The following is an 18,633-nucleotide window of genomic DNA, read 5'->3' on the forward strand; positions in this document are numbered from 1 at the left end:
AAGATGGGTCCAAGGTTGGCCAGTTAAGCCCCAGAACAGAACTGCCCAGATTCCCACCTTGGCAAAGCTGAGACATACCTGCAGCAGCGCAGCACTTTGCCCAGTGGGCCCCTAAGGCCTAGGACCGGTGTCGTATGGTTTTTGTTTTTTGTGGAACTGGGATTGAACTCAGGCCCTGAGCTATCTCCCCAGCCCTGTCGTATGTTTTGATGCCTAAGATTTCCTACACTTGGACAGAACCAAGCCAAATCCCCACAAGACATCTACTAGTGGCGTCTTCTTGCAGCCTATGCTACTACGCATCCTGGATACAACGCTTCCCACTTCTGGCTAAGGGAACCATCTGAATTCATAGGTAACTATAGCGTGTGTGCTCAGGGTGCCCGCCCGCCCGCCCGAGATGGCTGGACTCAGGCTTTCCGCTTAGGCCTTCTGTCAGTTATGTTATATAACCCACACATTCGCAGCTCGTGTGTGAAGTAGTGTGCACTATTACACTTTTGGGGAACTTGGGTTTTATGTGCTATTGCGTTGGAGAGCCGAACTTCTAGCATCGCTTCTTTGTGTCAACTTGAGAAGTTTCATTAAGTGACTGAGCAGAGCGCCAGGGTTCTTAGTTTGTAAACATGCTCTTCCTGTGCAAGAGGAGCACTGGACAGGGAGCTTGTTCATAACAGGAGAGAGGCTGGAGAGAAGCCAGGCGGCTGCCCTTCCCTTTGTTCTTTGATTTCTATTGCCATAACTGCTGCCCTCTGCCAAGTGCTACTCTGCCTGGGGACCATCTAAACATAAACTGAAACCCCCCACAAGCTGTGAGTATAAATAAACCTTTCCTTCCTTAATTTGGGGTGTGAGGTATTTTGTCCCAGCAACCAGTAAAAAATAATAGCTCCTTATGCTACTGAAATAGTAATGGTATGTCAGGACAGTCCTGGGGCTCAATCTCAAGTGAATCTTTCCGGCCTTGACTGGTGACAGAACAGAAGCCCCCCCCAGTCCATGGTCTAGTGGGTCCTGAGCCTCTGGGGTTCACATCTTCAGCCCCCGCCCTGGGGTCTGCTGCATCCACGCTCCATGTGGCCACCCTTTCTGCGCTCATCCTCAGGACCCAGTAGCCGGGGCAGCTTAGGCAGGGCTCATCAATGCTCACGCAGCCTGGCCCCAAAGACCTCCTTCCCCAGCCCAAAAGAAGGTGGAGCAGGAATGTGATATGGAAAGGATTCAGGGGCAAGGGATACAGCTCAGTGGCACAGCACCCGCCTGGGCAAGTGTGAGGCCCTGAGTTTGGTTCCCGATACCAAAACAAGCAGAAGCCCCAATGCCCCCAGCCCAGCAAGTGCAGAAGTGGGCCCTGGCCCAATAAACTTTATTAAATAGTCTTGAGTCTACCTGAATCTATCCATGATGGGTCCACAACATCTCAGGAGTCCACTGAACGAGGATAAAGGTCCAGATGGGAGATACTGGCCTCGTCCTGACCCAAACCCCAGGACAACCTGAGAGGTCATGGATCCCAAGTTGTATTACTCTGGTTCAGGACTCCAGGTCAGTTTGGAACTGTGCACAGAAAAAAGGGGCCAGGCTGGGGAGTGCAGTGGGAGCACAGGAGGGGTGTGGTCAGTCAGGGCGCAGGATGTGTGGCCAGGTGGCGCTCCAGCAGAGCTCGGTGTGAAAAGACTTTGCCGCAGACAGGACAAGGTGCTCGTTCGGGCCGGTGTGTGCGCATGTGCACGTTGAGCGAGCTCTTCTGCGTGAAGCGCTTGGCGCAGACGGCACACTGGAAGGCACGCACACCTGTGTGCGTGACCATGTGCTTGAGCAGGTAGTCACGCAAGGAGAAGGATCGCCAGCACACGGCACACTGATGTGGCTTCTCCCCTGAGAACAACAGGCAGTGGAGGTCAGCCCAGCTGCCCTCCCCAGGCCTGAAGTCTCTTGCTCTGCAGGGTACCCCCTTTCCTGGATCCACAGCTATCCTAGGATGCCACAGCCTAGCAGGGATCCCAGCATCCAACAGGGACCCTACTGCCCACCCATACCTGGCCTGGTCCTGCCTCCGCCCCAGGTATCCACAGAGCCTTTTAAATCTGGTCTATCAGTCACTGTTTTGAGGACTGTCCACAAGGTGCAGCAGCACCCTTACATAAAGAGAAACCAGGGACACCTTGGCCTCTTCCCTCTGGAAGCCTCAGTTGTCCAGAACTCCTGCCTATGGCTACCATAAAGTCTCTAGGGTAAAAGTGCAGGCTGCCTCACCCTTCTAGAAAAGAGGCAGTAGCTTCTGTCTTCCCCCAGAAGAGTGATGAACCTTTTAGAATTTTCAATGGTATAAACAGCCCACCGTGGCACGTGTGCCACAGGTTCACCACCACTGCCTTAGAGTCATCAAGTGCTAAAAGGTGTACCAAGAACGGGTCTATAGGGCACTGACTGTTGGGGTATTGGGGACTGGCTCTGGCTGACAAAACTGGGGAGGGGGTCCTAGGCAACCTTCTGCAGGCCAGTTACTGAGCTCTCATGCTCCCTGGCCCAGATCTCAGTCACTGAGATACTCCATCACTCTGTTTAGAGCACCACTAGCTTCCCTACCACTCACTCCTGCATGAGAAGAACATCTCTTGCACCCCACTGGGGCCTTCCAACTGAGGTTGTCCTGGCAATGAGGTTTGCAGACTGGATGAGCCGCCAGTTACCACCTTCAGCCATACCTCCCTGAGACTCTGCTTCTCACTGCCCCTTGGAGGGATCTCGTTGATCTGGCCAAAGTCAGGAGGGACCCCCCCCCAGAGGACCCACCCACCTCACCTCCAGCCTGTTGCTGTCCTGAAATGGCCCTTAGGTCTGGCCTCCACCTCCCTAGATTTCCAAAGCCCTTGGGCAGACTATACCCCTCCTACCCCCACAGCACCTGCTGCTCCATGTGGTGCATTTGGGGTGCTCAATTTCCAAGACCCCTGGGGCTACCACAAAACAGTGAAACCAAAAATCATACCCACTTCCTTGGCATTGGGATTTCCAAGACCAGGGGCTGCCCCTTCCAAGGGCCCACTCACCGGAGTGGATGAACATATGCTTAGTGTAGTTCTTCCGTGAGCTGAAGGTCTTGTGGCAATGGTTGCACTCATAGGCAGGCGGGACTACCGGGGCTGGTGGGGCCGGAGCATCCCCTAGCTGAGTGCTGGGAGCTTCAGGCTGCAGTGCGGGGTAGAAGGAAGGCCCCTGGGGTGCGGGCGGGCCAGGGGCTCCCAGGTGGAAGGGGAAGAGCGAGGCCAAGGGCCCTGAGGTCTTAGCAACAGGTGGTGGCGGGCGTGGCCCAGCTAGCGCGCAGTCAGATGGAGGTGCAGCTGGTTCAGCAGGGCCACCTTCTGTAACGGAGCCTTCCTCCTCCCGCCAGGTGGACACAAAGCCGTCCACAAACACATCCTCGGCCGCCGCAGCCCCCCGCAGGAAGTCCCTGCCGGCACCACTGTGGTCGGAGAGGCCAGGCGGCTGAGGGGTCTCCTCTTGCGCTGCGTCCGCTGCGACTGGGAGAAAACCGGCAGCACAGTCAGGGAAGGCAGGAGGCGCAGAGCCCTCACCATCCTCACCATCGCTGTCCTCAGTGTCCTCGTCGTCATCACCCCTGTCATCAGGCGCAGCGGGCAGGGTGGGGCTGGCCGTGGGTCCCTCAGCACGGGAAGGCGCTGGGGGCGCAGGTAGCTGCAGGCGCGCGGGCTGGCGCTGCTTGCGGCTGTGCGCTGCACTTGGGGGTCCCAGGGGACGCGCGGCCAGCAGGTGGCGCAGGCGGTGACGCAGCTGTGCGGGGGCCAGCGGTGGGGGCACAGGCAAGGGCGTGGGGGCACTGGGGGCGCGGGCGCGGGCAATGATCTGGGTGCATTCGTCGATGACCGTCTGAATGCGCAGCACTGAAGCGGCAGTGAGCACCTGCAGCGCCTCGCCCTGCGCCACCACCAGCGAGCCGCTATAGAGAAATTCGACAAGCTGGCGCACCGTCTGCGCAGGCACCACCGGGGGCACGCGGATCTCCGAGTGACCAAGCAGCAGCTTGTCCTGGAAGAAGGGCGAGCCAGCGGCCAGCACACAGCGGTGTGCGCGCAGTGAAGCCTCGCGAATTCGCACGGTCACATCGCAGAAGTGCCCGCCCAGCCGCTGCCCGTTGAGGGTCTCCAGCAGCGAGCGGGAGAAGTTCTGCAGGTGGATGTGGTGCACTGCCTCCGCAGCCGCCATCTGCAGGGTGAGGGGAGGTCAGTCAAGGGTTTTCCCCACCCTGCACCTCATCCCTCATCGCAAAACAGGTCCTCGCGTATGTAGCATCCTAGGCCATGTCCACAGCTCCCTTCTCTAGCTGCCCCAAAGCACAGAGCACAGAAGAGTCCCCTTGCAGCTCTGAACCGGTCTACTACCCCCTTTACCAGCTTCCTTGGACCACTCCAGTAATCTTATGCTATCCCATGCTTCCTTCTCCAGGGAGGATCTTGTGGGGAATAGGCTGGGGAACCCTGTGCACAACCTGCTCCGCTGCCTCACTCATATGGAGATATAGATATAGATATATTTTTTCAGACTCAGGATGCCTTAAGGGCAGGTCTGGTGAAGCATGAGGATCTGGGGATCCAACCACAGAATCCTGAGCCTGACTGCTTTGCTTAAGAAGGCACTTAAACAACTGAGCTAATGGATCCCGGTAAAGTTGTGATGGATTTTTTTTTTTTCTTTCTTTCTTTGTCTGCCTCACTCAGAAAAGACCTTCTGGCAGACAGGATAGCTGACATCTCTGCGTTTCCCATCACACTTCTCAACCTCAGTGCAAAGCTAACTCCCTGGCAGACCTAGGGCTACTGCCTCAGAATCCAGTCACACTAACTCGTAGGCACACAGATCTTCCCAGAAAAGTGTGAAGGGTGGAGGTGGGGGTGGGGCTGGCTGGGCACACTGATCTGGAGTGTGCCTGGTCAGAGACCTGAGGGTGTTGGACTGGAAAGTGAGCTGCCTGCTGCCCCAGAGGCAGGTGTTAGCCTAAGGAAAGACACAGCCTGGCTCTTCCAAGCATCTGTAGGGCCTAGAGAGGGGCATGTGGGCCCCAGGATAGGTGAGGGAGAAACTGCAGCTAGCTGCAAACTAGGCAGGGCCGTGTTTTGTGTGTTTTTTTTTTTTTTTTCCTTTGCAGGACCGGGGATTGAACTCAGAACCTCACACTTGCCAGGGAAGTGCTTATTCCACTGAGCCATCTCCCCGGCCCCAGGGCCGTGTATTTTTTTCCCTTACTTCAGAGGCCCCTGGGCAGGGAGTGCAAACTCAGGGGCCTCGGGGAATCAAGAGGCCACCGCGTTAACTGTGGCTTTGGTTCCTGCCTATTAGGCAGAGGTGATACATATAGCTTATCCTGCACCAGCCGCACACTTGAGGTCTAAAGGAAAGCCTGGCACAGGTCGCACGCCAGACCCACAACGCTCCCCGGCCTATACGCCACGGCCACAGACGCAGAGTGGAGCCCCACCTAACCCTGCCCCGGTAGTACATCGGGGTCCACTGGAGTCGGCCTTCGCGGCAGCTCGGGCAGAACCTCGTTTTTCCATGACCCGGGCTGGCCCGGGCTGGCGCAGTAACGAACGCTGCCAGGCCTCCACATTCTCCCCGTATCGCCCCCACGAAGACGGCCAGGGCCCCCCTATTTCAGAGTCCTCCAGGGCCACGAGCTAATGCCTCGGAGCTCGTTGCTCGCGAGCGGGCTTCTTCCGCGGCCGCAGGGCCCGGCCCCACCTCCCGCCCCGCCTGCCCTCCCGCTTCCCGGCGCTGCGCAGGTCCCGGAGCCTCCCGCAGGTCGGGCCGAGCACCACCGCGCCGCCCGCGCTCCGCGCCAGCGCTGCACAGCCCTCCTCCCCCGCGAGCGGCCTACTCTGCCCCGGTTCCCCTCGAACGCGCGGCCGCCCCGGAGGCTCTCGCCCGCGCCCACCTAGTTTCCCGCCTCCGCGCCCCGATCGCGCAGCGCCCTCTCGCGCCGCAGCGTGCGCCGGGGCCCAGCGCGGGCGCCCCACCCTCGCACGCCTCGGCCTCCCCGCTGGCCCTGCGGCAGGGGTCTGCCCGCCAACCCCACCTCTGACTCCAGCTCAGGGGCCAGGGCCTGCAGCGGCAGCCTTCTCACCGCGGAGGCCGCGCTTCCGGGCCGCGACTCCCCCGGAACCGAAGGCCAGCGCCGCCGGACGCGAGCGGAGTGCTGCGCAGAGGCACGCTTCCGGTGTTTCCATGGAGCTCGGCGCCGCCGTCAGGCCGCACTTCCGGCTCGCTTCGCTCTAGGAACCAAACTGCTGAGCCCGGGGCGGCGGCGGCGCGGAAACTCTGGGCCAGAGGACGACTACGGGGTCGCCCGAGGGGTCAAGGCGGGGTCGGGCTAGAGACAGCGCACAAACTTGGCGGGTTACGAGCGGGTCTTCCGATCTGCTCGCGGCTTGGACCTCGGGGCCGCCTGGGAAAGAGGGCTCTCCGCCGTGACGCGAGAGGCAGCGGGAACCGGGGTGGCAGGAGGACGAAGAAAGGGGTGTTCCCCGCAGGAAGGGAGAAACAGCTGGGAGGCTGTGGACCGCTTACACCGCAGCACCCCGCCCGATCCCGTCCAGAAGCGCGGGTTCTTCTCTGGGGGGGGGGGGACGCCGGGCAGCGCGCGCTCCCCGCTGCTTTCCCGCCCCTTGCTCCGTAGCAGGGAACCGCCCCTGCTTCTCCGCCCGCCTAGGTAAGCTGAGGGCCAGGGACATAGCACAACAGCATGAGCGCCTCTTACTTGAGTGGAGGGTCCTGAGTTCAATCCCAGGCATGGGAAAAATGCAGTTTTCTAAGCTAAGGCTCAGGGAAGCAGCTAGTCTCTAAAAGAAGAAATTCTAAGTTAAAATTCCATGTTGCCGTGCCTCTTACAGAAAGTGAGCACTCAGAAGCAGATCAAAGCTCACCAAATGAGAAAGAATCTGGGAGGAGCCCCCTGGAGAGAGAAGGGATTCTGTCTGCAAGGACCCCCATGAGCCAGAGCCACTCAGTGGTAGGCTGACACGTCTATTCTTTGGGGTGGCCCAGTGGTCACTGGGTGAGGCTAGGTACCAATGGACCGGAGCTTTGCATGTAGCTCAACCTAGCAACATGAAGCCCTGGGTTAGATCTCCATACCAAGACAAAAGCAACAAAAACTTTTTTGGAAGCTGGGCCCACAGAGATCCAGCCTAGCCTGCGCTACATAGTGAGTACAAAGCACAAACTACACACTGAGACCTTGTCTCAAAACAAACAGTAAAAAAAGGTGTACATGGGCTAATTTGGGAAAGGTACCTGGACTGCAAGATCAGAAGATCCAGGGTCTTGGTGCACCTCAAACCCCTGATTTTGGTGGAGTCCAGTATGGGGCTGACGCCTCCACTTCCAAGAGCAAGACAAGGTTACTATATGGGATCCCAACGTGGACAGGTGCAGGGTAGCTGTGTTGTACGCATACTTGAAGGTTGAGGGGAAGTGCCATGTGGGGACCTTATTAAAACCCAAGTCTAGGGCTGGGGAGACAGCTCAGGCTTAGGCGAGCACCAAGACTGGAGTTTGATCCCCAGCACACATGCTGCACTGGCCCCTCCCACAGGCACCCTGAGCCAGCCACCAAGATGGCATGTTGGCGCACGCCTGTAATCCCAGTGCTGGAGGATCACTACGAGTCCAAGCTGCTTAGACCCTGCACCAAAACAAAACAAAAGAAGAACAAGTCTAGCTGGGCATGGCAAACTGTGACTACACCTATAATTTCCAGCACTTTTTGAGGCTGAAGCAGGAAGATCCCAAGTTCAAGCCAAGCTGGGAATGTAGTGATGTAGGGAGATCTGTCTCAATAAAAAGAGGGGCTGGTGAGATGGCTCAGTGGTCTAAAGCACCTACTTAGAACAAACTTAGCAAAGCACAGGGACTGCGGTGCAATCCCCCAGCACCACATGCCAGCCAGCCCCGTCCCCTGGTGGGCTGAGCTGGCCACACACACACATAAATAAAAAAAATAAAAAGAGGGCTGGTTATATAGCTTAGCGACATAAGCTCCTGCCTGTCAAGTGCAACGTCCTAAGTTTGATCCCCTGTACCAAAAAAAAAAAAAAAGCACAAAACACCTGATCTGATTGTTTCTGACCAGACAGCTTCACTTTGTAGCCTGCCTACCTGCCTGTCCACTGGCTCTGCTCCTGCTCTAAGAAATAAAAACTTAAAGTGGTCCACTTTCAAGATAAAAGTCTTTAACTATGAGAAGAAAACTGTTAGTAGACAAAATTTCCTACTTGCCTACAGCTGTGACTGAGTATGCATCTGTCTTTTTTTTATATCTTTTTTATGAGATTGGGTTTTACTATGCAGTTCAGACTGGCACAAACTTGCAATAACCCTCCTGCCTCAGCCTCCTGAGTGCTGGGATTACAGTATGTACCACCACAGAGGCCCCTAAACAAAGGAGGAAGAGATAGGCAGTCAATAAATTACAGCTTTACTAGTCTTTTTCTTTTCTTTCTTTTTTTTTTTTTTTTTTTTTTTTTTTTTTTTTTTTTTTTTTTTTGAGACAGGTTCTCGTTATGTAGCTCAGGCTGGCCTTGAGCTCACTTTGTAGTCCAGGCTGGTCTCAAAGTCACAGTGATCCTTCTACATCAGCCTCCTGTGTGGTGGAAGTGCACCACCAGGCCCAGCTACTATGCTAACTCTTGATTGGGAAAATACAGTTTTAGAAGTTACCCACTTATGATTTAATCATTTGCCTTTAACCCCACAAAGTGTTTGTAGAAGGAGTAAGCCGAGGGTCTAGGCGGTGACCATTAAGATTGTACCCCACATAGTACTCAGCCAATGAGGAAAAAGGGAAATAACTTGCATGCTAGGGGTTAGATTGCTTGCTGTGACTGCCCAGGGTGTGCCTGTCTGCCAGGTAGTACCCACTTTTGCAAGGTTGAGTACCTGCTTTTGCAAAATAAATAAAAAAAATACTCAAGGGCCAGGGTTTAATCCCTTGGCCTGCTGTGCGACCCTCCACCCCCACACACCGAGTCGGCAATTGAGACTGGGTGTGGTGGTGCACACTTGTAATCCCAGCTCTTGGGTGGCTGTAAACAAGCGGATAACTATGAGTCCAATCTAGTAGTAAGTCCCTGAACACACTATAAACCCTTCCCTCCCAAAAAATAAAAATACCAAAAAAAAGTCTTGTACTGGGGTTATAGGTTAGTGGTGTAGTACCTGCCTGGCAAGTGCAAGGTCCTAAGGTTTGATTGTTTGTTTGTTTGTTTATTGTGTGGTACTGGGGATCACACTATAGGACCTTGTGCTTGCCAGGCAGGTACTTATGCTACTGAGCTACCTCCCCTGCCCCAAGACCCTGAGTTTGATTCCTCGTACAAAGAAGAAAAAGTCTCCGGGGCCAGGGAGATAGCTCAGTAGCATAAGCGCTTGCCTGGCAAGCACAGGCCCTGAGTTCCATCCCTGGTTCCGCCAAAAAAAAAAAAAAAGTCTCGCCAATCTACCATATCTCAGTCTTCAGTGTTACCTGTCCATGTACATGATCAAAGGTGAAGGGGCTTGCTCCTTACACTACCAACCTTGACAGCACCCTCTATTTTTGCTTGCTGCTGTTCTCTAGTCAGCCCTGGCCTGCCTCCTCCAGGCTAGTTGGTGTGGCTCCTGCTGTCTGTAGTGCCTTCTCACACACACCCCTGCTCCAGCAAAAATAGGGACATACAGCTACTTCATCCTGTCCTGGGGTGCCACTGAGCTTCACCCTGCAGGATTACAGTTTTTGGAAGGGGAAGAAGTGAGTTTTTTTGAGACAGGGTCTCCCTATATGGCCCAGGCTGGCCTTGAACTCCCAGTGATCCTTCTGCCTCAGTCTCCTAAGTGCTGGGTATACTGCTGTGTGCCACCATGCCAGGCTTAATGTGTGGAATTCTTTTCTTTTTGAAGAACCAGGGATTGAACTTGGGCCCTTGTGCTTGCCGGGGAAGCACTTATTCCATTGAGCCATCTCCCCAGCCCCACATATGGAACGCTAAAACAAACTCTAAAACATTACAAGTCAAGATACTATGGTAGGGGCCAGGGAGATGGCTCAGTGGAATAAGCGCTTCCCTGGCAAGCACAAGGGGCTGAGTTCAATTCCCGGTTCCGCAAAAAAAAAAAAAAATAAAAAAAAAAAAATACTATGGTGGAGACAGGACTATAAAAAGGCACCTCTCTGGAGTTAGGGATAGAGCTCAGTGACACAGTATCAGTCTGGCAAGCACAAGGTCCTGAGTTTAATTCCTGGTGCCAAACAAAAATCACACCTCGGGGGCCTGGCCCTAGCTCAGGCCTTTAAGTGGCTGCTTCCACAAAGCTGTCAGCCTCAGCTTTCCCGCTGGCCAAAAGTGCCCTGAAGGCATTCGAGGAAAAAAAAAAAATCACACCTCTCTGAGATTCTTTTATATATATATATATATATATATATATATATTTATTTATTTATTTATTTATTTATTTATTTATTTATTTTGTTATGTGTGTGGCCAGCTCAGCCCACCAGGGGGCGGGACTGGCTGGCATGTGGAGCTGGGGGATTGAACCGTGGTCCCTGTGCTTTGCTTGGCTTAGCTTGTTCTAAGTAGGTGCTTTAGACCACTGAGCCATCTCACCAGCCCTCTCTGAGATTCTTGATTCTTTTTTTTTTGGCAGAAGGGGGGATTGAACTCAGGCCTTTGCGCTTGCCAGGCAAGCACTTATTCTACTGAGCCATCTCCCCAACCCCCAACTTTTTTTTTTTTTTTGGTGGTACCAGGGATCGAACTCGGGACCTTGCACTTGCCAGGCAAATACTTATTCCACTGAGCCATCTCCCTGACCCCTCTCTGGGATTCTGTACTAAGTCACCAGAGCCTATAGATGCCATACTAGCTGGATAGCTCAGTTGCATGGCAGATGTAATAGAGGTTCCTAATTACCTGATACAGGAGACAATCCTGGGTTCATACAGTTCTGAGGTACTCAAGAGGCCCTTAGAGGAGGAGGAGAAGCTCTGTGGGGGCTGGTGGCACACACCTGGAATCTGAGCACTCAGGAGACTGAGGCAGGAGCTCTGCAGGTTTGAAGCTGGCCTGGGCTACAAAGTGAGTTCAAAGCCATCCTGAACTACACAGCAAGACCTTGAATCAAACAAAAGGGGGTGGGGGCTGGGCACATAGATAAGGTGAAGGCCTGGGTTCAATCCCTCGTACTGCCAAGAAGAAAAGTTATGGTTGTAAGAGGGAAGTTTGTTTCTAAAAGTAAAAGGGCACCTAGGAAGGAGTGTGTGGAAGAGGTGAACTGTGGGGTTCCTCATGTCACGCTGGGAGCGCTGTGCATTTCCCCGACGTGCCATGGCTGTGCCCTAAGGGTCCCATCCCTGCATTTGCAGCACTGCGCCGTGGTGGGGTGCCCTGTGCAGCTCGAGTGACCTAGCGTGACACAGAAGCAAGACATCCATCTGGACAGGTACCAGGTAGAAAGGAGCAGACCCAGGTAGCTTCAGGTAGTGTCACCCTGATGGGGTGAGGGGACAGGAAGTTCTGGCTGGAAGGCCTGGCTGGGCCTACGGGCAGAGAAAGCCAAACTTGAGCCTTCTAGGCAGGCAAAGGCAGTGAAACTACTTCCAGAACTCCACGCCTGGAGAGAATACTCATTAGCTTTTCTCTCCAGAATTTCATCGTAGTGGTTATGGGGGCATTTTAAAGAACACATGAGTATAACTGAGGACACTGGTTTACAAATACTGAAAAATTTGGCTAGGTGTTGTGGTTCACACCTGTAGTCCCAGTACTTGGGAGGCTGAAGCAGGAGGATCGCCATGAGTTGGAGGCCAATCTGGGCTACATGGTGAGTTCAAGGCCATGTTTGATCGTCTGAGGCAGAGGTTCACTATGCAGTTTAGGCTGGCTTTGAACTCACTTTGTAGCTGAGGCTGACCTCCAACTCAAAGTAAACCTACCTCCACCTCCTGAGTGCTGGGATTACAGGTGTGCACCACCATGTCCAGCCATTTTATTTTTATTTATTTATTTATGTTTTTGCGGAACCGGGGATTGACCTCAGACCCTTGCACTTGCTAGGGAAGCACTTATTCCACTGAGCCATCTCTCCGGCCCCTGTCCAGCCATTTTAAAGGTTTTTTTTTTTTTTTTTTTTTTTTTTTTGAAGTTTTAAGGCAAGACCCTGTCTCAACACACAACAGAGACAGAGTTAAGTTTCATGCCAGAGGCCGAGGAGATGGCTCAGTAGAATAAGCGCCTCCTTGGCAAGTGCAAGGGTCTGAGCTCAATCCCTGGTTCTGCAAAAATGGCCTGAGCTGAGCAGAAAGACTGCAGGGTGGCCTGCACGCTCCTTCACCCTAGATGATGAAGCAGACCTCAGATGACATGGGTCGGAGGGCCAGCAGCTCCCCCAAGGCTGCCCGCCCCAGCACTGTCAGGCCAGCTGCTCGTGTGACGCTCAAGGTAGAACCCAGCACTTATGTCTTTGCGTCCCGGCACCATGCTGGTGTGCCTGCCTAGAAGCAAAGGGTGGGGCCAGGCAAGGTGACTTCAAGATTTCCTAGAAAAGCAACTGCCTTCAGGTAGAGATTAAGGGAAAATAAAGAGAGGTGGGACAAGGAAAAGCTGCAGGGGAGAGAAGTTAGTGACCTTTCATATGCAAAAGACCACCCTAGCTCAGGAGCCAGGCCTCAACAAAGGCCTGGGAAGTACCTTTCTTCTTTCCCTACTTGTGCCTGCCTTTCCTCTGGGTGCCCCAGGGAATTCCCCCACCCAGCGTTTGGAGCCCTGGCCCTTCCACATCCAACAGGTCTCTCACAGCTTTAGTGGAGTCCTGGGGTGTGAACTCACTAGCACAGCACCCCCATCTTCTCTGTTCTGATGCTGCCCCCACAAACCTGATAGCATTGTTGATGTGTAGGTTATGGGCGTCCTGTAGCAGCAAAACTACAAGAGAGGCCTTGGTTCCTGCTCGGGGCCTGGTCTCTTGCCTTTGGATCCATCTGCTCAGATTGGTCAGGGTTTTCCATTGATCTAGGTAGATGGCGCCCTGTGCTGTGGCTGGTCCCTGCTGGAACTCTGCTGGCAAGCTGTAGTCAGGAATGTCACCAAGTCATGCAGGCTCCCTAACCTCAGCCCCTGCTTCATCAAGTCTGCTCTTTGCCAGGCTCTTTGGTATTGAATACAACGAGGAAGTCTTCTCTTTCCCTAGGAGACAGGGTGGGGTTCCTCATAGCCCTATGTGGATGCTTTCTTGCTCCTTAGCATACTTGGTACACACACACACACACCCTGTCACTGCCCCAGGTAGGCATCAACAGATGGACTGACCTGCCAGGGACTGTCCAGGCTCCTCAGGTCCCTCTATTTGGTGGATGTGTGGGCCCTGCCCTCTGCTTTAAAAAAGGTAAGTAGCTGAGGGTGTAGCTCAGTGGGGGAGCTTTTGCCTGGCTTGCATGAAGCACTGGGTTCAGTCCCCAGTACTACACACACAGAGTTGGTCAGGTTTAGTGGCCTTAAACAGTAATCCCACGGGGGCTGGACAGATGGCTCAGCGGATTAAAGTGCCTGCTTATGTAGGCACAGGGACCAGGGTTTGATTCCTGGCATGCTGTGCTGGCCCCACCTCTGGGGGTGCACTGAGACTGGGTATATATATGTATATATTTATTTATTTATTTATTTATTTATTTATTTATTTATTTTGTGGAACCAGGGATTAAACTCAGGCCCTTGCACTTGCCAGGGAAGCACTTATTCCACTGAGCCATCTCCCCGGCCCCCATACTAAAATATATTAAAAAACAAACAAAAGCAGTAATCCCTGTGAGAGTCTAAGGCAGGTAAGACCATCTCAAATTTGAGGTCAATTTGGGCAATTTAGTAAGACCCTGTCTCAGGAAAAAAAAAAAAAAAGTGAAGGTAAAGTTCACATGACAGGTCACAGCTTGGTCTCTACGCAGGTCGTCTGGGAGCTGCTGCTTGAGCCTGGTGGTCCCCTCTGCCTGCCTCCTCAGCTTCCTCAGTCTTGGTGACAGGGGCCAGGCCACCTGTTCATCACCACGGCTGGAGTCCCAAGGCAAGGTGCCTGCAGGAGGTGCCAGGCGATGAACCCAGGCTGCAGCCAACGGTGGTGTGAAGCCATCTGGGAAAGCAGAGGAAGTCCTGGGGAAGATGGCCATGGCCCCAGGCCCTTCTCTGGCTCATGTGTACTCCAGCCCTGTGGTGGTGGCTGTGTGGGAATGGCAGGATGGGCTGAACCCCCGGCATCCCCACAGCGCCACTGTGTGCAGCTACATTGAGCAGCAGTTTGTCCAGCAGAAGGGTCATTGCTTCAGGCTGGGCAGCCAGGCACACGGCATTCCCTCGGGCCAACCTGATCCCTCTCTGGCCCCGTACATCATCGACCTCCCTAGCTAGACCCAGTTTTGCTGGGACACTGGCACTGTGCGGGCCGTACGCAGCCTCCTGCTCTCGCACCGTTCAGCCCTGGGCTGGCCGGGGTATCGTCTGGGAATGGCAGGGCAATGACAGCTCCTGGACGGCCCATGAAGCCTGCATCTGTGACTGTCTGGAGCAGCAGGGGGCCAGGGGCGTCCAGCTTGTGGACTTGGCTCCCCTGGGGTACAACTATACCGTCAACTATGCCACCTGCACGCAAACCAACAAGACTTCCAGCTTCTGCCGGAGGGTTTGTCACCAGATAGGCCCATCTTACCCAGTGACCACCGTCATCACTGACATCAGCACACTTGTCATGCCTGTGAGTGCCTTCTGGACCCTGCTAGGCTTTGATATCTGCATGGGCACATGGTAGGGAAGCTTCCAAGGTTGCTGGAGGGGCCGCCTTACCCAGTGACCACAGGAGTCGCCTGCTCTTGCCAATATTGCCTCTAAGGCAGAGGAACTGGCCCTGTGTCAGGCCGCTACCACCACTCCAGGACCAACCTCCCTGCGTAAGCCACCCCTCAGGCCTCCCACAAGACCACCATCATCTTTGGGGTCTACCAGGGCTTTGCTCTATACCACAAACCTTCGCTCTCTGGGGCCACATCTGCACCGAAGCTCAACACCAGCAACCCCTGGGGTGGGGCCCCTCAAGCCCTGGGGAGCCAACCCCTCTTCCACTCAAGCCTGTCCCATGTGGGACCACAGCTCCTGCCCCCTGAACCATCAGCTTCCAGTGGAGCCAGTGCCTCCTAGCCCAGCGGCCTCTCCAGCAACCTTGGAAGCTTCCCTACCATGTGCCCATGCAGATGTCAAAGCCTAGCAGGGTCCAGCAGGCACTCACAGGCATGACAAGTGTGCTGATGTCAGCTACTGGACTCCTCATGTGTCTTAGCCCCAGCCCGCCAGCCCTCCCACCTCCCACCTGGCCTCTAAAAGTCACAGCTCAGTTAAGAAACTAAGGAAAATGTCCATGAAAAGGGGCGCTCCAAAACGTGAGCCAGAACAGGTGATCAGAAAATGCACTGAGGAGCTGAAGACCCCTCCAGATGAGGACGGCATGATCTGCATGGAGAAGCTGTCTGTGGTTTCTGGGTACAGTGACGTGACCAGCAGTAAGACCCTTGGGCCCGTGGCCGTGGGCCGCCTCTCCAAGTGCAGCCACGCCTTCCACCTGCTGTGCCTGCTGGCCATGCCCTGCAAGGGGAACAAGGATGGCAGTCTTGCGGCCGGGGAGATGGCTCAGTGGAATAAGCACTTCCCTGGCAAGTGCAAGGGTCTGAGTTCGATCCCCGGTTCTGCCAAAAGAAAAAAAAGGATGGCAGTTTGCAGTGTCCCTCCTGCAAAACTATCTATGGGGAGAAGGCTGGCACCCAGCCCCATGGGACGATGGATGTGTCCAGGTTCCAGATGCCACTCCCTGGCCACGAGGACTGTGGGACAATAGTCGTAGTTTACTCCATTCCCCATGGCATTCAGGTCCTGAGCACCCCAATCCTGGAAGCCGTTCACTGCCAGACGGTTCCCCGCCAGTGCTACCTCCCAGACAGCGCCAGGGCCGCAAGGTTCTGCAGCCCCTGAGAGTAGTCGGGAGGTGGCGGCTCATTGTCACAGTCGGGACATCCAGCACCACAGGCGAGGCAGACACAGTGGTGTGGAATGAGCTCCACCACAAGACAGAGATGGACCGCAACGTGACAGGCCACGGCTACCTGCAGAATGTGCTGGCTGACCGAGCACTGCCTGGAGCAGCAGTGACCACAGCACCCCCAGGCTGCCCCTGCTGGAAGGTGCCTTTCCTGAGACTCTGGGACTCAGGTCGAGGGCAGCGCCAAAGCCGGCTCTGCTCGCCTCTCCTGCTCCCCTCAGGCGGTGATCTCTGGGTGCTGGGCAGCCCTGGGAGGAGGACTTGGGGGCCTTAGGATGCAGCTACCTTGTCAGGGACGGCCACGTCCTTAAGGCTGCTCTGGGCCCCAGCACAAGGCCTGGCAGGAGAGGGCGCGGTCCTCCCCAGCCAGGCGGGGGCAGGCCCTGGGTCCACTTCTTATGCCTCACAGTTTGTTTGCAATAAAGGCCTTGTAGCCAGTTTGCAGGCAAAAAAAAAAAAAAAAAATTCACATAACAGAAATGTTTGTTTGTTTGCTTTGAGACAGGTCTTTCTATATAATCCAACCTAGCCTTGAAGTAGCTGTATAATTTTACTTTTGATAGGTTCTGGCCCAACTATGATTTGCTGAAATCATTATGGTGGTCATCTAATATGGCCGATGCCCTTAAAAACAAAAGCCCACCTTCCCGAGACCACCACCCCTTCTCCTCCAACTTAGTCCAGGTTTCGTTTTCCTTCCACTTTGTTCCCAGCTCACGGAAGACCCTCGATCACCTCCTCAGGTACATCTAAACATATATACCTGCCCAAACCCCACCCCCGATTGGCCTAAGCCCATAAAACTCAGCCTACCTTTGAGAATTCCTCATCTTTCCCAAATTCTCTCCGTGTCCTCAAAGAAAATCAAAGCCCCTTTCCCTTTTTCCTTTTGCCCGTTTTTCTGCTGTGCCAGCTGCCTGAAAAAAACCTATCAATTTTGAGGCAGTCTTGGAATGTAGCTTGGGATGCTGTCAAATTAATGACCCTTCTGCCTGGTAGCTGGAGATACAGAGTCATACCACCGCATGAGGCAAAAGTAACTTTTTTTTTTTTTTAAACATTCCCACTTTATTTTTTTTACATTTATTTATTTATTTGTGTGTGTGGGGGGGGGGGCCAGCTCAGCCCACCAGGGGGCGGGGGCTGGCTGGCATGTGGGGCTGGGGGATTGAACTGTGGTCCCTGTGCTTTGCTAAGCTTATTCTAAGTAGGTGCTTTAGACCACTGAGCCATCTCGCCAGCCCCAGTAACTTTTTTCTTTTCTTTTCTTTTCTTTTTTTTTTTGTCTTTTGAGATAGAGTCTAGCTATGCAGCTCAGGCTGGCCTTGAGCTCAGTGGTCCTCCTGCTGCAGGCACTCTGTAGTTTTCATCATGGTCACAATGTTACATAACCATCACCTCTTCTATAGCCCAAATATTTTCCTTGCCTCTCCCTCAGTTTCAGGCAACCATTAAACTATCTTTTATGTGTATAATTTTTTTTTTTTTTCTAGAATCGGGGATTGAACTCAGACCCCCTTGCGCTTGCCAGGCAAATGCTTATTCTACTGCGCCATCTCCCTGGCTCTTTTTTTTTTTTTTTTTTTTCCATTTTTATTGGTACATCATAGGGAATTTGTACCTGTGTACATGATATATCTTGCTTCTTTTTTTTCCCGTTCCCTCCTCCCCTTCAACCCTTCTTTCCCTCTTTATTTGCAAAAGCGTTGTTACCATTTTTTCCTTCTATTTCCATCTCCCTTCCTTTCCCTCTTCCCTTGTTCTTCTCATTTGATCATTTTCTTTCTTTCTTTCTTTTTTTTTTTTTTTTTTTTTTTTTTTGCAGAACCGGGGATTGGACTCAGGCCCTTGTGCTTGCCAGGGAAGCACTTATTCTACTGAGCCATCTCCCTGGCCCCTCATTTGATCATTTTCTCCCCATATCCCAACATCTATTATACATTTTTGTTCCTATTTCCACTTTTGGTTTCTCATACCAGAGAAATAATGCCCTATTTAAACATGTGTCTGGTTGGGTGTGGTGGTGCATGCATGTAATCCCAGCACCTGGGAGGCTGAGGCAGGAGGATCACTGCAGAGTTCAAGACTAGCCTGAACTGCTCAAGAAGAACCTGTCTCAAAAAGAAAAGACCAAGAATAAACGTGTGTCCAGCTTATTTCACTTAAAGAGTATGCCTCAAGGTCATCTGTTCAGCTAGAAATGTCTCAGGCTTATCCTTTATGACATAGTAGTGATAGATTTTTCAGCAGCTCAGTAAAAAGATAGGAAAGATAAAAGAAACCTTTGTTGGAGCGTAGGCCGGCGAGTGAGTGAGACGACCCAGGCCGCGGGGTCCTGAACAGACCCAGAGCGCAGGCCGGCGAGTGAGTGAGACGACCCAGGCCGCGGGATCCTGAACAGACCCAGAGCGCAGGCCGGCGAGTGAATGAGACTTCCCGGGCCCAGGGATCCTCTTTTGACCCAGGCTGCAGGCCCAGCAGGGAACCCTTCAGCAGAACTCCCTGCAA

At 53.7% G+C, this 18,633-nt stretch overlaps 1 protein-coding gene and 1 pseudogene across 3 annotated transcripts; one reads left to right on the forward strand and one right to left on the reverse strand.

The window, feature by feature from the left end:
* Positions 1–1,344: 1,344 nt before the first annotated feature.
* Positions 1,345–6,614, reverse strand: Zbtb45 (zinc finger and BTB domain containing 45). 3 transcript variants are annotated; one of them, XM_004647736.2, is made up of 3 exons: positions 6,095–6,614; positions 3,054–4,227; positions 1,345–1,878 (listed from the first exon to the last, which is right to left on the reverse strand). In XM_004647736.2, the coding sequence occupies exons 2-3, from the start codon at positions 4,225–4,227 to the stop codon at positions 1,622–1,624; spliced, it is 1,431 nt and encodes a 476-aa protein (XP_004647793.1). In that variant the 5' UTR covers positions 6,095–6,614; the 3' UTR covers positions 1,345–1,621. The 3 variants fall into 3 exon arrangements, with proteins under 3 accessions (XP_004647793.1, XP_023563792.1, XP_023563793.1); XM_023708024.1 differs by lacking the exon at positions 6,095–6,614 and adding an exon at positions 5,954–6,088; XM_023708025.1 differs by lacking the exon at positions 6,095–6,614 and adding an exon at positions 5,897–5,935.
* A 7,590-nt stretch (positions 6,615–14,204) lies between these two features.
* LOC101560867 overlaps positions 14,205–18,633 on the forward strand; it is a 24,706-nt pseudogene continuing 20,277 nt past the window's right edge.

Source organism: Octodon degus, unplaced genomic scaffold (assembly GCF_000260255.1).
Source record: "Octodon degus isolate 3935 unplaced genomic scaffold, OctDeg1.0 scaffold00322, whole genome shotgun sequence".
NCBI lineage: Eukaryota > Metazoa > Chordata > Mammalia > Rodentia > Octodontidae > Octodon > Octodon degus.